This window comes from Heloderma suspectum, chromosome 4 (genome assembly GCF_057233095.1).
Source record: "Heloderma suspectum isolate Gila_16-S chromosome 4, 16-S_ref, whole genome shotgun sequence".
Lineage (NCBI taxonomy): Eukaryota > Metazoa > Chordata > Lepidosauria > Squamata > Helodermatidae > Heloderma > Heloderma suspectum.
The window spans coordinates 71,464,866-71,482,931 of record NC_139461.1 but is presented as its reverse complement, the minus strand read 5'-3'; the positions used below and the strand labels follow the sequence as shown (position 1 = coordinate 71,482,931).

The 18,066-nt window shown below is 41.4% G+C and overlaps 1 protein-coding gene across 12 annotated transcripts in view; it reads left to right on the top strand.

Annotated features, from left to right (window-relative positions):
- DTNA (dystrobrevin alpha) overlaps positions 1 to 18,066 on the top strand; it is a 223,494-nt gene that overhangs the window by 124,965 nt on the left and 80,463 nt on the right. For all 12 annotated transcript variants that reach the window (XM_084849615.1, XM_084849612.1, XM_084849616.1 and 9 more), the window contains exons 4-5: positions 4,070 to 4,283; positions 15,605 to 15,690. In XM_084849615.1, the coding sequence (XP_084705741.1) occupies positions 4,070 to 4,283; positions 15,605 to 15,690 (300 nt within the window). The remainder of the gene's footprint in view (positions 1 to 4,069; positions 4,284 to 15,604; positions 15,691 to 18,066) is intronic.

Sequence of the window (18,066 nt, the reverse complement as noted above, 5' to 3'; positions counted from 1 at the left end):
AAGTACTTGCAAGGTCGTCACAGAGAGGAAGGCCTGGATCTCTTCTCGATCATCCCAGAGTGCAGGACATGGAATCAGGGGCTCAAGTGACAGGAAGCCAGATCTGGCTGAACATCAGGAAAAACTTTCTGACTGTTAGAGCAATGCGACAATGGAACTCATTACCTAGGGAGGTAGTGGACTCCCCCACAGTGGAGGTATTCAAGATGAGACTGGACAGCCATCCGTCAGGGATGCTCTGACTTGGATTCCTACATTGAGCAGGGGGTGGACTCGATGGCCTTGTAGGCCCCTTCCAACGCTACTGTTCTGTGATTCTATACTACTCTGTTCTATGACCTGCCAGAAACAGATACAGCTCACTCTGAAGAATTCAGTTTACAGAGCCAGAAAAAAGAATGCCTGTATAAGCTAATTTGTTTACCTGTTCAATGTTACTCAAATTAATCTGCCATTTGTGCCTAGGGAAATTACATCCAAAGACTGCAGGTTTTGTTTTGACACAATTTTGGTATCTGCAACTTTTTGACAACAAACATTCTACACAGGCAAGTTTGCATATGGAAGATTAGTAGCGTAAACATAAAATCGAACATTTCCTACTATCAGCTATAGGGTGGGGGGAAGAATTTGACTCCTTTTAATTTAGTCACCACCTTATTTATGAAGTAGTTGAAAAGATAGGGAAGCAGAACACCACCCTGTTTCACTTCTCATGTCTGGAACCTTTCAAGTAAGGCCACTCGTAGTGATAGATCTTACTTGCAAGTCAGTATTAGAGTGAAGAACTCGAGTCTTGGATTTGTTCCATCCATCTGTGATCAAGATTAGAGGATTTTTGTGAGCAAAATTCTACAACACTTGTGTCCAAAGCTGCCCATAGATCAACATATGCCATATACAGTTGGGGTTTACCATGTAAAGCCTCCTCACTGATGAGATGGTGGACAGCAATTGGTCTGAAGTCTCAATTGATTTCAGTCAGCAGAGTTAACGAGCCTGCAGCTCCAAAAATGGCAAAATGCAACCCATCACTGAAAACCCTTGGGGCAAGAGGACACCAGTGGACACCTCCATGTTTCCACTGATTTCACTAGGCAGGTGTAAACCTGCTGCATGCCCCGTAGGGCTGATGAGCAGCAAGCAGCAACCTATCCCTGAAGACCTTCTTGCCCCAAACGTTTTCTGGCATGCAGCCTCTAAATCCGCCGCTTAGAATCAATGGAAACAAAGTATCTCCATTTATTTCAACAGGCATGTGGGGGTTTTGCAGTTTAGTTTTCTAAGTGCTCACAAAAGCCCTTGAGGCCTCTAGAACTCAAAGGAAATGTTTGCCAAACACAGAGATATCAGTGCATCTCCCCCCCCCCCCCCCCGTGGCTATTAAGCCCTGGCTGGAGGGAAATACAGGCTCTGTACAGAAAACTGTTTCTGTCCTCGCCACCCCACTCCACCCCACCCTGCTCCCAGCATGACTAATAACAGGCAAACAACATCAGGAAAGGGGTTAAGCAGCCTTTCTCCCACTCCAGCTTCTTTAAAGTAAAAAAGAAGTCCAGGGATTTCCTCATGGATCTTACATGTCACATTTCTTTGGGCCCTGAAATCATCCACATCTACATTTTTCTCTTAATATATAGTTTGTCTGTTAAAAAGGCTTGTTCCTATCTTTGGTCTCATAATAGCAACCAAGGTACTTTTTATTTCCAGGCCAAAGTAGTAGTACTAAGTTCTAAGTGGTTTAAGTTTTTCTCCCTAAATAAAACCCAAAGGAGAAACAAGGAAGTGGAGGGGGGAATTGAAATGAATTGTTGGTGTTAATTTACATTATAAAATATGTTACAGTCTACCTTTTTTAATGTCATATTGTTTAGTAAGTCTGAAAATTAAGCTCTAATGATGTAAACATAATTTATTTTCTTCCAGGAAATATGTTCTTTTTGTATTACACTAAGCAACAATATGTGTAAAAGATGAATAAAAAGATAGGCTAAAAATGTAATTAAGCATGTTAGACTTCTAGGGATAACATAGGATCCATTCAGATGGTGAACTTGACAGCTGTACAGGAATATAATACTTGTAGTGAACATTTTACAACTTGTTAACCAGGTAAAGATTGTGTTTTATGTTATGAAATCAAAGTGAAGGGAGATAGGTCCTTGTGTCCATTAGACTGCAAGAGAAGAAGGCTGATAAACCTTAGATACAGTGATGACCAGGGACCGCTATTTGCTCTTCCATCCTCCCTAAATTATACAGAAGAATTTCAGGAAGTGAATATTTTTCTCTCTGGATCTGCTCAGCATTTGTTTTTCTGAGAAAGGGACTAGGATGCTTAGAATCATAGGGCTGGAAGGTGCCTACAAGACCATTGAGTCCAACCCCCTGCTCAGTGCAGGAAGCCTGATTCCCAGACAGCTCCCCATCCAAGTACTAACCAGGGCTGACCCTGTTTAGCTTCCGAGATCAGATGAGATCAAGCACATCCAGCCCTTTCGGTAACTATATGAATTTTATTATTGAACACCACCTTGGGCGGGCTCCTGTTCTGAAACATGGTCTAGAAATATTTTAAATAATAAAATAAAAATAAATTCTTCACTGGGATAGTTCCTGCTGCAATCTGCCAGGAGATTGTGTGCCTTCCCAGGCCAAAGCTCCGAAGGCAAGGAGGTACACAGTGGAGCACACAAAGACACGGGAGAAAGCTTTTTCTCTCTCTACGTTATCCTCACCCAATCCTCTCTTCTCACAGCTGTTTTCCTTGTGGGTGGCTTATCCTGTCCCTGGATAGGGTTACGGTTCCATCTTCCCAGCCACACCTTTTCTCAACCTTTCCCTGCCATCAGTGTGATTGCTTCTATCTCTGTGGCAGTAAGACATCTGGCCAGCAGATCCGTGGCTCCTGCTGATCAGGAGAGAGGTCTGAATCTTCCTAGGGAAGCTTCCCATGAATGTCTCTGGGCTTTCACTGCCTTGAAATCATGGAAAGGAATTTGGTAGCTCAACTGATAACAATGGGGTGGAGCCATCACCAGGGATTTCCCATTACAGTAAGTAGTTCTGTCTTTCTGATTATCAAGTCTCATCCTGTCTTGATTCCAGAAACCTTTCATTCTCCTCTTATCTGGAAACTTCTACACTTTAAAAAGAACAAAAGCCCACATGTAATTAAGTTCTTACTGAAGCAAGGTTCTTTAGGATGGGGTAGTGGTTAAAATTACAGATGACTTTACATACTAAAACAATACCAATAAAATTGATATTTGCTTACAGTTTGTTGTAACATTGGAGTACCAGCCCTATAATCCTAAAGAATCTTGCTTTGATAAGAACTTAGGTTCATGGGGGTCCCTACCATGAAAGCTGAAATGCATGTAACAACATCTTAGCAGCCACTTCTTCTAAGGAAAAAACAATTTGACAAGAGAACAGTTTGGAATGGACAAGTGAAGGGGGATGCTTAATCCCTTCCCTGCCCACTTTTCTTCTGCTATAGCTGTCCCTTCCCCAAGCAGCTCTCCCCACTCCGCAAGGTTCCATACACATGGTAACTCTTCAAACCGCTGCAGCTATTGTGGTCAATATGATACAAGGTGTTTTGGGGAGAAAAACAGGACTCTAATACTTCATGCAGAAGACCCAAAGGGCTCCTGTGTCAGTTCAGTCCTGAATCACCAGATGCCTTAGAATTTGAGTCATCTCAAAGGGTTTGCCACATGTCAAAGGAGTTTAAGTGGATGGGTTCATATGTTTTAAATGGCAAGTGGGGCAGAGGCCATCTATGCTGGAGGCTAGGCTAAACAAACTAGGCTGTTTAGCTTTTAGGAGAAAGGCTACATTAAGCTCTAAAATTGAACTGCTTTTTTGTTGACTTTATAGAATATTTTTGTCCTTTATTAATTATGACTTTAATAACACTTTGGCACACACAACATTTTATAATTCTGTACAGTCTTCTATTTGTATCCTTTCTATACTATGTGAAAATGCTGTCGCCTGAGATGGAATTATTTTGTATCTCTTGTGGGCATTTATCTGATGGTCATTTTTGCATTATACATAGTGCACCTAGTGGATATTTGGAATGTAATAGAAGCACTGCGGGAAAATTCATTGAACAACTTGGATCCAAACATAGAGCTGAATGTGGCTCGACTTGAAGCTGTACTGTCCACCGTTTTTTACCAACTAAACAAACGCATGCCAACAACGCACCAGATCAACGTAGAACAATCCATCAGCTTACTGCTCAACTTCTTGCTGGCAGCTTTTGATCCGTAAGTTTGCCTTTAATGCTGTTGCTATTAATATTACCATAGAAAAGCATTACAGTTTGACTAAAATATTGACCTTAGCCTTATACAGCAAAATTTGTACATTATTGTTGTTGTTCAGGACTTTCTCAATTGTGAGTATAAGCTTAGATATTACATGCAGATGTAATCTTATTCTGATGGCCTTTTTAAAATCAGAAAAGAAATCTGGATTGGAGAAGTGGCAGTCAGATGTGATGCTTAACCCTTTTTCTCCCCACCCATTTTCCACTCTAAATTGCCCTTCCAAGTGGCTTTTCTTTCACTAAAATCCAAATTTGAAACTATGCATAGGCGGGGATCTGTTTGTTAGTGATTTGGAGTAAGAAAATGACAGGGAAATGGTTTAGGAAACCCCTCCTCCACTGTTTCCCCAATCCTGATCTCTCCCCCCACCCCCACTCACTCTCTTTCTCTCTCTCTCTCTCTCTCTCACACACACACACACACACACACACACTGAAGTTACTTTACCAAAAGGACCATAGGGACAATTTTAGCCACATGTGTGTGTAATACCTAGTTTGGCCCTATGCAGATACTTCAAAATACAAAATTATTCCATTATTTGGATGTTATTGCCTTTGGAAACATCTGCAGTAGTGTTTATTCTGTGTTAGTGGCATGGGATTAGTGGCCTATTGTTTGGAGGAAACTCTTTTTGCTGCAAGCTTTGCAGCTGTGAGCAATTTTTGTCCTTTTTCCTGTTAATATAGCAAACTATAAGATTCCAGTGGAAAAATGGCAAGAGAATCCATGCTATTACCACCGCCTGAAGCCTTGCATTGCAATGCCTGGCTAAAAACAAACAAAATAAATGTGGATTTATTTTAATGGGACATCCCTAATGTAGTGTTATAGATGAGCATTCTGTGTAGATACGCAAATTATGTCTGGTAATTGAGCACAGGATCCATCTGCAAGTTGCTGCCATTCTTAAAAGCATCTGAATAGCCTGAAATTAGAAACTAGATTGACTGGGATCAGCTTTATGCAGGTACAAATTATCCATTATGGGTTTATATTTTGGAGGTGCACTGGTTGGAAATCCACACTATTAAAGAATCATTAAAATAAGTTCCCTTATGCTCCCACTTGCCTGCCCACCATTTCTTTCCCTCCTCCCCAATATACACTTGATGGACTTCTGGCTCTGAAAGGTACACAGTACCAAGCCAGATCAACTAGTACGGTTTAGTCACCATGGTAACAGCTGGAGTGGAGTGGAAGGCAACTGTTCCACATGACAAAGCAGCAGAAGCACAGTGTGCCTGTATCCAACCATCTCTCCTACCCTCTCCAAGGAGAAATTGTCAGAAGGCTCAAGGCTGTGAAACTGTGGCCTTCAGGATTTTTTGAAAAGGCTACACAACAAAGAGAAGGTTGTTATATATGTAGAACCTGAATTCGTGGCTCTAACATGATCAGGAAGGAAACTTAATTACGAATGCCCGGACACGTGCTTTGGTGCCCACTGCCAGTAAGTCATTCTCTCTTCCAACAAAATATAGCTGTGAAAATGAGATCATTCATAATATACATTTTGTTTCTAGAGTTCAGTACCACAAGGCTTTAAAATTCAACACAAAACACATGCCACTGAGGAAGAAATGAAAAAGTATTGCTTTAGAACACAGTGGGTGAAATATATTACAAAGAGTGTGCTCAGGTGGCTATTATATACATTTTTGCTAGCTGGGTGATTGGACAGAAGTATGGGACTTAGAGCATATCCCAAAACACAGGTTGTTTAGGAATAGCAATTGTTTTAATTTTGCATACTATAAATCAGAAGTGTCCCAACTCCTCAGACAAAATGCTTGGAACTTGTAATTGGACTCAGAGATACAAGATGTCCTAAATTTGAGATTCAATAGAAGTCCCAACCATCAGGTTCAACAAACAATATAGCCAGGTGGAATGGATGAAGAGTCCCAGGAGATCCAGAAAGTGTTGGGGAATGCCCCTTGATATTTTTACCTCAGGCAACAAAATATTAAAAATCATCCCTGGCTAAGTTAATTGGGATGACGATAGAAATGTTTACAGAGTTTCACAGGGAGGACAGAAAACATTGCTCTCACCGCTGAATTGGCTTTGTGACATCATCAGATCTGATTGGCTATATGGGATTGCGATACCATCACATTGATTACATGATCTCCACTTGACTGTGAGCACATTAGTAGCAGCAAGCAGTTTTATCATAGGGAAGAGTGAGCAGTCCTAATGAGAATGTAAGCTCAATAGCAAAAACATATTCAAGTATCTTGATAAAAGGCATGATAGAAATCTTTTAAATATATAAATAGTCCTTGTACTGTAGTTGCAGGCAACTGTTGGAAAAGCATTTTGTAAATGCTCAAAAACCAAAGGCGTATTAAAGAACCCTTTATAGTGGTCAGAGTATGGTGGTCTTTGGTTTCCTGCCCTTTCCCAAGACTATTGTTCCCTTAACCATAATATTTATGGTTAAGTAATCCCAGACTTGTCCCTCTCCTCCATTGTTCCTTTTCCTGTCCTCCACTCTTCTCAAAAAATTAACTTTTGTAAGCAAGACAAAATATGCAGAATGGATGCACATGTAATTAAATTATTTATTTTAACAAAATGTGAGTTTTCTAGGTACTTTTGGAGCTTTCCTTTGGTGCAGAATACACACCAGCTTAAATATTACACACCACTAAGAGATACACATGAAGTCATGTTCTTTGAATCACATTTGGTTTGGTTTCCTGGCATGGCTCATTGCTCAAATTTTCATCAGCAATTACATGTGCAGATTAGCATGTATTTGTACTCATCATTTGAAAAACCAGACTAATTTTTCCCTGGAATATACATTGTACTGTAAGTAGAACAGAGTAGCATTTCTGTTCTCAAGTCATGCCATGCCAACCTGTTTTTGTTGTTGTTGTTTGTTTGTTTTTACAAAGGAACATTTTTGCTGTGAAAGTTTGCCTGGGAGCCCAGGAATGGTTGTCTTGCTTACCCTTCTTTGATGCTGTTCACAAGGTGTTTGCAGCTTGGATTAGCTGCTGCATTGGTGCAATTAAAAACAAAACACCTCCTTCCTGACTATGGTGATTGCACACGTGCTCCACTCAGTGAAATAACTGAGCTTGATTCCAATTAGTTTTGTCAGAATATATTACTAGAATGAAAATATTTAGCAGCGAGCTACTATAGATCAGAGTGCATTCTTGCAAGGAAAGTATAAACAGCTGCTATGTTTCTATAGGTCTGCTTCTTGAAATAACAACATAATTAAACAAAATACACATAAAAGCAAAAAGCCTTATAATTCATTTGTTACTAAAATATCTTCCGTTCATATAGAAAATCATGCAGTTTGGTTTGAAAGAGACAATCTAGATAAGGTTTTGTTAAAACCAAGAGATTAAGGTTTTGACTTTGAGAAGAGTTTTTAAAAACATGCAGATGGTTTCCATCACATTCTTAGATTCTGTTTCATGATGGTCACTACTAGTTTGATACAAATTAGTAACATACGAAGGCAGGCTGGAGTGTCACATGTGGCCTCAGGTTCTCTGCTGATGTTTCATATGCACTGGAGACAGCAGTACAAAGGGTAGTTACCTACCTTTCCTCACTTTTGAGAAGAGAATGGAAGTTATAAGAGGATGCTTGGTCCTTCATCCTGTCCCCTTCTTAAGACCTTCTGATGTGTTCATGACATCCATGTGCAATTTATTAGAAACAAAGAAGTGCTGTCATTTGCTCATATAATGAGCATGAGTTTTCTGCAAATGTTTTATGATTGTTAAAGTCAGTGTAGCCATATCATGAAAGGTGAAGTTGTTGATCAGTCTTCTTCCCATCTACATAAGGGCAGATGGAGGTTAAAGCCATTATTAGCTACTATTCATGATGGCATTGGCTGTGTATTACCTCAGTATCAGAGGTAGTATGCCTCTCTGTATACCAGTTGCTGGGGAACACAAGTGGGAGGGTGCTATTGCTCTCATGTCCTGCTTTTGGACTTCCTAGAGATATCTGGTTGGCCGCTGTGGGAACAGAATGCTGCACTAAATAGGCCTTTGGTCTAATCTAGCAGGGCTCTTATGTTTTTATGTGATTGTTGACTGTATCGCCATTACCGTATGGCTGTCTCATGGCATTGTTGCATCTTCGAGTGTTGATCATTTTGTAGAGAACTCTGGAGACTCATTGAATAAGATGTAAATCAGATTTCCCCCCCTCCCTCCATACAAGTAATGTGGTTGATTTCTTCATTTATTTTTTGTCTGTTAAGATTTATTTTTCCTTTTATAGCTTTTATAGCTTCACACCAAAGATCCCAGAACTTAACATCTTTACTTGCAGCTGCTACAAGACAAAATACTTGGTCTTAAGCAGCAGTATTTTACTCATGAAAATGTAGAACTATTAATAGAGAGGAGCTTCATTGCACAACAGAGCTGCTTTGATAATTGCCAGACCTGAAGGGCATGTCAATGCCATGGTCCCCATTTATCTCATCCAGCTGTAAGCCATGTCAATATATATTTTCATAGGAAAATTGAATTTACACTGAGTCTTGATACAGATTTATGAATATAAATTACCAAGATGAAATGCAGTGTCCAAATCTATCAAATCAAACTGCAACATTAAACAAAAATGGAAAATGTTCTTTTCATACCTTCTCTACTCAGCAATATTCAATTATGGAAAAGACCAGCTTTGGGATGTAAGGAATGAAGCTTATTTATCTGCTATTCATAGTTTGTTCTGTAAAAATGTAACTACTATTACTTTAGGAACCATTACGTCGGTACTATTGCTATACATAAAAACACATTTTAAAATAATTTTTGTATTGGGTTCAAATAGTAGTCATTTCCACCTGCCATTTGCTAATGTTTTCATTAAAAATGTTAATGCTATAAATAGCTTGACCTGTAAAGATGATGGGTCAAAGGATGTCACTATAACGGCCCATGCAAAATACTGTCCCATATTGTCCACTAGTATAAAGTAAAGGAAATTGGGGAGTTGGGACTCTTTTTATCCATTTTGCAACCTGCTGAGCTTAAAGGACTAATTGCATGTTACATGCAAACAAGTTTTACAGAGACACACCCAATTTAAAAAAAGAAAAAGAAAAGCAGTGTGTATGTCTGGGGGCCGGGGGGGATGATTTGGAGTGGGGAAGTGGCAGAGAAAGGAGTGCTTCATTATTTCCTCACCTACAACTTCTCCACTCTAAATCACCCTCCCAGATGCATTTACTCCTATTGGTTTCCAGATATGTATTTACTTTTGCAAATACATACTTTAAGGTGCAATCCTATGCACATTTAAACAGAAAAAAGTCCTACAACTCCCAGCATCCCTCCAGGCAACTATGCTGACTGGGACAGACTGAGAATTGTAGGACTTTTTCTGTCTAAACTGGATAGGATTGTGCCCTTAAAGGCCTTTAGTGAAAACCCCTAATGTTTGGGGAAATTCTTAGCAGATTCTATACCACCACCACCCCATGCAATCTTCAACTGACTTACTTGGGTTTAACAATACATTACAGCAGGGGTACCCATTCACACAAAATGGCTGCCATGGTGAACATGGCCAGTCACAAAACACCCATTTTCCAGGAGGCAAATTGGTAAGGTAAAAGAAAAATAATTTTCCCAATAATTTGACCTAAGCACAATGTAGAGGTGGGGTCTGACTTCCAAAATACAAAATCAGTCTTTTGAATGCATAGTTTTCTGCTCCAAGACACATTTCACTGAAGAAAAACTAATAAGGCTCAGAGACAAGTAACTTGGCCAAGAAACTGAGTACAAGGCAGAAGTGAGATTTGAGCCACTTATGCCAAATTGTAGATTTGCCCCCCTCCCAAAGCACAACAAAACACCCATTTTATAGCTGTTCAGACAAACACACACCAACAACAAAAACACAACCCCAGACAAACTACACACGTACCACATCAGAAAACATTACCAAACTACAACACACACAACCCAGACAAAACACACACCACTGTAAAACCAACCAGCTAGCTGGCATGCACACACATTAAAGAACAAACAGGCAATACAGAGAGAGAAAGAGCACAGACGAAACACGTCCCCTCACTCCCCACTAACCCTTTAGCCCCCCAGGATGCTCCCTAACATCTCCCAGATATTTTCTTTTTATTTAAAAAAATCTGTTAAAGTTAATCCAGAGGGGCAAGGACCCTGGTGCATACCAAGGGAGGCATCTGAAGGCACATTGGTGCCCACAGACAGCACACTGGGGACCCCAGTGTCACATTAACATGTGGCTCATGTCACAATCCATCAGAAAATCCATCATCAGTCCTCCTGAGCAACAGCTCAGCAAAGAAGCATAATGTGGTCAAGATGGCTGACCCTCTTCTGGAACTGGGGCTAGTTTCAGGACCTTGGTCAGCAGCCCAGGATCTAGAGAGCTAAACTACTCTAGCAGCCTCTGGGAGCAACTGACAGGCTTTTATAGTCAGACCAGGAGAGTCTTTCTGGAAACTCCACTCCCTCAGGGGCTTCATCTGGCTGTTAAAGGACCATCAGCCTTTTCCTGCAGGTGTTAGCCTTCTGGGGTCATATGGGCAAGGCAGTGGGCCCCACTTCAGAAGGACCAGGGACTGGTTCTGGTGCCTCCCGAAAGTCGCTATTACTGGAAGCTACAGTATATTCAGTGCTCGTGGTCCTGAGCCATGTCTTCCCCAAACACATATACTGTACACACACAGCCTTACAAGCTGCAGGTAGCTACCAGGAAGTGTTTATTTGGTTAACGTATTTTTGTTTTAAAAATAAATGTTTCTTTAATAAAAAGAAAAAAATATAAAAATCTTATATAAGAATACAGTAGGGTAAGGCTTATTACTAGAGATCCAGTAGACCGATTTAGCTCATTTTTGTTTTAAACAGAAGTTTGCACAGTGTAGACATGCAGATTAGTTTGAAACTTCAAAAAAGTTCAAAGCTCAAGCTTTGGGGAGCCTGGGAAGGGAGTAGGAAGAGGCAAAGGGGAGGTTAATGCATATGCCCCACACTATGCATGTAATGTAACATGTGACACACTGTGTGTATGCATGTGTAGTAATGCTTACGCCTGTGAGTTCTTAGAGTGCTGGGCCAATGAAAGGATAGGCACAGAGTGTTGGGAAAGGGGCTGAAGAAAAGTCAGTTGGTGATAGTTAGAGGAGGAGGAAGAGAAGCTCAGGAGAAAGAGCTGAAAGGACACCAGAGGGAGAAGAGAGAGAAAAATCTCACAACATGTGTTTTTGACCTCACTTCAAGAAATCGTAAACTATCTTTTTAAAAACAACATCTTTTTTGGTTTTCGCCTTTGCTGGTTTATTTGTAGTACCTTTATTTTAAAGTGTAAGGTTCTTCCAGCTGCAAAGAAAATGGGCAAACATATTTTTATCCAATCATTCTCAGACTACTAACCTTGGGATTTACACTAGTTAAGTAAAGAAAGAAGAAAAAGAAACATAATACAATGGACAAAACACATCAAGAATAAAAGTAGGGGGAGAGAAACAGAATAATCACAGATCAGTTTGGAATGATTATCAGTGTTGTAAATCAATTACCCTGAGTGAAATGCACACAGCCCACCTCCCTGCACCCCCATTGTTCGCAATCAGCATCTGTTAGCCTCCAGCAAAGCACTGTAGGGGAGGTTTTAGCCTGTCGTTAACATATGACTACCTGGAAATCAATGAACAGTATTTACCCCTCTTTACACAGCCCACCCCCCAAATAACTCCATTCTCATAAGTAGCATCCAACTTCTCAGTGTAAGCCTATATTCAGTGCATGCTATAGTTGAATATGTTTCTACCAACCATAGAAATGTTTTTGGCTACGAGGAGACTACTGTTTCCAGCACAAAACAAGCTGCTGAGTAAGCCCCCAAATCCCCCCCTCCAGAAACGTTCCCTCCCCACCAGAACCCACTCATCCAATAAACACCCAAGTCATTTTTCATGGAGAAAATATAGTAGTTGTTCAGCAGTACAGCAAGTGAAAGCAATAATGTTAGTAAGGTGGATTATTTAAAGGGGTAGTGAAAGTGTGTGATCTCTGCGTGAAAGCAGCCTTTCTGGGGATTGCTTTGATCACAGGTGTAGTGGAATGCTTTTGTAATCATGGCCTTTCCATGTGGACAGTGGGGGGTAATGATCCCGAATGAACTGAAAAGTGGCAGATCAAATTGCCCTTGATTCATGATGTCTGGAATCCTCAGACAGAAGATTGACTGGGTGAGGCGGAGAATTCCTCTGCTCATGTTCCATGGAAATGGCATCTTGCTCAGGTCCAGGCAGGCTGAGGTGTTCCTAGTAGAGTGTCCTCTCCATGTTGTGGAGGATGCAACAAGCCACAATGACATCTGCCACAAGGGCTGCCTCAACATCCAGCAAAGTGACCTGCAGCTCAGTTTTAGATGTCCAATGGATCTCTCCTATTGCAGCATCACCCTACTATGGTCAATTTCTTGCCTAGGACCATCCTTGGTGATTGATAAGGCATCATGAGCTTGGTTTGCAGAGTCAATGCCTAGTCACCCAAGATTTGAGGATGCACTAGAACATTATTTACTAGAACTGCTGGCCCAATGAACTGCCAGCCCAATGACAGCTTTTGTGTCAGGGAAAAGATGCAGAAAATGAAAGTGTCGTGGCTTCTCCTGGACACCCCTGCATAGATGTCCATGAACCATCCCGTAGTGTCTACCATACCCTGTACAGCCATGTTGTGGAAACATATTTGGTTGTAGTACTCTGGTCCATTTTTTTCTGGGGCTAAAATTCAGATGTGAAAAGAACCCAATCCTCCCCACCCCATGCCGCCCTAGAGATAGCAAGCTCTTGAAAACCTTGGATCTCCCTACTCTCATTCCTCACTTTAATGACATTGCTGATGTACTGTTTGTTCAGAACTTGGAAAATTTCATGGAAGATTTCTCACATTGTAGATTTACCTATGCAGAAGGTGATGCTGAGCATAAGGTAGCCCATGTTGATGTCTAGCTTTTACAAGGTCAACACAAGTCTTTTCTTCACAGCACAGCACATCACAGTGACCTGTCTTTTCACTGCCAGAGGCATCTCTTTGGCAATTTAATTAAAGGTCATTTGTGGTCCATCCTAAAACTTGTCCTGAAACATCAATTGTCCCATTCCTCCACTTTTAGCATTGACAGCTGGACTGCCTCTGTTCTTGGGAGGGACCACAGTGCTGTGGTGAGGTTGGCATTCAACGAGTCACACATAGAGATACCTCTCTGAAGTCATTGTTTGATCAATGAGGTGATACATGCCTTGCAACCACGAGTTAGGGAGGGAGAAGGGGCAGGGCCTGCTGAAGACGCTTATGGGCTATGGGGAATCTGCATGGGCTGGATCTGACCTGTAGGCCAGAGGTTCCCCATTCCATCTCTAGACCACAAAATACTTGCTTCCTGTATAAAGTCTCTGAACCTGAAAAAATATTTTTCCCATTACTGAGAATTATCTCCACTTCTGACAAGAGTGAATTGGTTATCTCTAATTACTGAGGCAAAAGGTGAACTATTTGGACTTCTAAAATGCCCAATTCCTTTTTCAGTTCCACCAGATGAGTTTACAACTGGAGTGATTGGGTTAATTTAGTGAGCCTTTCAACTAAAAAAAAAATCTCTGTGTGTGTACATGTCTACATGTTTTGCTGAGGCAGTATCCAATACTGCCCACACACTAGCAGGACCACAGCATAGGCAATCTCCTGGGATACCTCTCCCAGAATGCCTGTTTCTGAGGAAAGACTGATCAGAGCTAGGCATTTTGGCTGGCTGTCTGCAGAACTGTGCTGGCTGCTTTCTCTGGCCCACACGCCTCTCCAAAGAACCCACCTGCCTGCAGGTGGTGCCAGTGGGTGGGTGGTGATGACATGGCAGCAGCAGCAATGGGGGTGTTGATGTGGTGGCAGAGCTTGTGCCTGCACTGGGAGGTGAAGCAGCAATATGGGATACTGCTCCTGCTGTTTTGCCATTAATGCAATATAGCATCTAATAATGGCTTTAAAAACATCCCAGTGAATCATCATATTATCTCCTGCAGGAGAAGGCAGAAGGTAGATTAGGATCTATGGATAGATCTCTGGCTGATTTGCAAGTAGGTGGACAAGGGATTCTCACTCCCAGTTGTTTAACAGGAGCAACAACAAAATGACTCTTCCCCCATCCTAAATTATACTGCTGGCTGGAATGAAGAAAGCTGAGAGCGGGTTAACCCAGGAGATGATTTTTATATAGAAGGACTGTGACCTCTGTTCAGTTCTGGGGCCCTCTTCTAGGTTCCCTGCCAAATGAGGCAAGGAGGGTGGCTGCAAGAGAGAGGACCTTTCTACTAGAATTAGTTTTGTTAATAATTATAGTAATTTGAAATTATAATTCTAATCAGAAATTTCCCCTTTCTATGTTAAACTATAGAATTTAATCAGATGGGGTTGCACTCCCCCTAAAAGTTCAGGTTTGTAGTCTGAGGGTACTCCTAGATCCATCATTGTCTCTGGAGGCCCAAGTGGCCACAGCAGCTCAGTGTGCCTTTTACCAACTTCAGCTGGTTCACCAGCTACGGCCTCTCCTGGACGGGGATAGCTTGGCCATGGTGCTATAGGCATTAGTAACTTCAAGACTGGATTACTGCAATGCGCTCTATGTGGAGCTGCCCATAGGACTTGTCCAGAAGCCAGAGCTAGTGCAGAATGCAGCAGCTTGGCTGTTGTTGGGAGCTGCCCCTTTTCAGCATGTAACTCTTTTGCTGAGGGAACTGCACTGGCTGCCTATTCACTACTGGGCCAGGTTTAAGGTATTAGTAAAGCCCTAAACAACTTGGGACCAGGATACCTGAGAAAGTGCCTCCTTCTTTACCAACCTGTCTGGTCACTGAGGTCATCAGAGGGCTTGCTCATGGTGGTTCCACATGGACCTATAGCCCGATTGGAATCTACCAGGAGAAGAGTCTTTAGCATAGTGGCCCTCTTCCTGTGGAATTCCCTGCCTTTGGAGGTCAGGCAGGCATTGTGTTGCTTTTGGCACCTCCTGAAGATGTCATTATTCTGAGAGGCTTTCCCTAAGTGACCAGCTGTGGTTTATTATGTTCATCCTTTAAAAAAATGCTTTAATTGTTTTAATTATGGGATTTTATATCTAAGCCTAAGAATGTGTCTACTATTATTATTCAACAACAGTGCAAAATCTAGTCTTACTGATGTGTTTTTTTTCTTACTGTATAGAGAAGGACATGGAAAAATTTCTGTGTTTGCTGTCAAAATGGCTTTGGCAACACTTTGTGGAGGAAAAATCATGGATAAATTAAGATGTAAGTCTTTTTGCACCATTATATGTATTTTATTAATGATTGCTTTCAATAGGAAATAGAACCTGCATTTGGTTTTGCTAATAGCAAAATGAATCAAAATCAGCAGGCAGGTGCTTGCAGAAGCCCGTTCATGGTTTGCATAGAGTCTCAAGAGAAAATACTCATCGTTTTGATGTCTGCTCATCTGGAGGCAGACGTGTGTGGTTTCTTTTCAGAGTTCTGTTACCAAGAAGATCCTCTTATGGACCGTCAAATGCACAGTGTCCTGCACAAAGCATAATTTGCCTTTTTCTCACTTTTTTAAATAATATTTCATAAATGTGAAAATGAAACATGTTTTGACCCAAAGTGTTCCCCCCTCCCAAGCAATAGCTGCCTTTTGTTCTGCAGAGTTCTAGACCCAAACAGCAACTGAACTGACAGAGATGGGCATAGGATAGAGAAAGTACAAATATCCCTCTGCTAGTGCAATATGGCACCATTGCATTGGGAACCAGATCCTCATTTGATAAGAGCTAAAATACCTAAAAATACCAAAAGCATTTTCCCCATTTTTGCATTTGGCTTGTTCTTGTTTTGTGTGGGGCTGTGTTTTTTTACATATTTAACATCTGTAAAGCATTTGTTAAAAATTTTATAGAAGTGCTCTTTCTCTAAGTAAGAAAGCAAAAGGAGGAACACAGTTAGCAAAACCTTTGGGAAATATACAAATTTAATAGATAGATTAGTCAAGTAAAGCCTCATTAACTGGCAGGAGGGTGTCTCCACAACAACAGAAGGAGATGGAAGGAGAAGCGAATCATGGCTTACCTAGATTTTTTAAGGAGCTGGCTTTGCCCCAATCAGGGCTCCACAAGCAAGTGTATCGCACCAGTAAAAGCTGCTTCACAGAACATACTTCCAGGTGGGGTGTGCGTGGAGTGAATGTTATCTGACGGGCAGGGGCTGGTCAACCAATAAGAGAAAAAAAAAACCCTCGCCGCTTTCTCCTTTGAGAATAAGAGAGGCTCCCCTTCATTCAGGGGACAAGCCTCATTGACCACAATGGGAGTTACTTCTGAGTAGACACTAATTGGTTTATGTTGGGAAACACAGGGGGACAGGAACAATCTCCTTCTCTCTCTCTCTCTCTCTCTCCCCCTCCCTTACTTCCTTAAATAAACAATCCTTTCCAGAACACAGTGTTCTAGCTGCCTTGCTACGATCAATCGACGCTTTGAAGCTTTGAAATTAAGGCTCTCTAAATGAGTTATTTCAATTCATGGGAATCTCAGTGCACATTTCGGGAACAAGCCTCATTGACCACAATGGGAGTTACTTCTGAGTAGACACACATATGTTTGTGCTGAGAAAGACAGGGACAGGGAACACGCCTTGACTGGGGTCATGGTGAAAGGCACACCCTTGGGCAGGGCTAGCATACCCGAGTAAATGCAGGGGTTGGGGCACACAACAGCTATACCGCAGAGAACCCGACTTAAGGAAAAGAATCAGAAATCAAGCAGTCTCAGGAAATCTGGTTTTTCCTGATAAGTTCCAGGGTGGCTGCTGGATGACCACGACGTCATGTATCCCTAACAACCTCCAAACACCCAGCTTTGATTAAATCCCTCATGGAGACACCCCCCAGGTTGTAGCCATAGTTAAAACCAATATTGGTCATAATAAACACATTCACAGATGCTAACAAATCGCCCAAGAGAGGCACAAAAACAACTTAAATGTCAGATGAGAAAGCACCCTATATAATGCATAAAAAGGTGTCCCCAACCAGTCATGTCCGACTCTAGGGTGTGGTGCTCATCTCCATTTCTAAGCTGAAGAGCCAGCGCTGTCCGAAGATGCTTCCGTGGTCATGTGGCCAGCATGACTGAACACCAAGGTGCACGGAACGCTGTTACCTTTCCCGCTGAGGCGGTACCTATTTATCTACTTGCAATTTCTTGCTTTCGAACTGCTAGGTTGGCAGGAGCTGGGACTGAAGACGGGAGCTCACTCCATCACGTGGCACCCTCTATATACATATGCACTTAGTTCCCAGATCTACATTTGAAGCAGAAATTTGCTCTAGGACAAGAAGTTCAGATTTTCTACCTTGGATCAATTTTATCAGACTAAATTACTGTCTTCTGATTTACATCTGTCTTTTATCCAGCTAGAAAAGAATTACCCCCAGAAATCTACCAAGCATGGGGTCAGGTTAGCATAGAATCTTAAAGTTGTCTTCCATTTGCATTCTTTTTGTCTGTGTTAGTTGGACTAAAATGAAACATACATGCAATATTAAAGATTATATAGAAAAATAAACTAAAAATGTAGTTGGACACAAGTTGCTCCATTAGAAAAATACAAATGTAATAGTAAAATATTACTTTT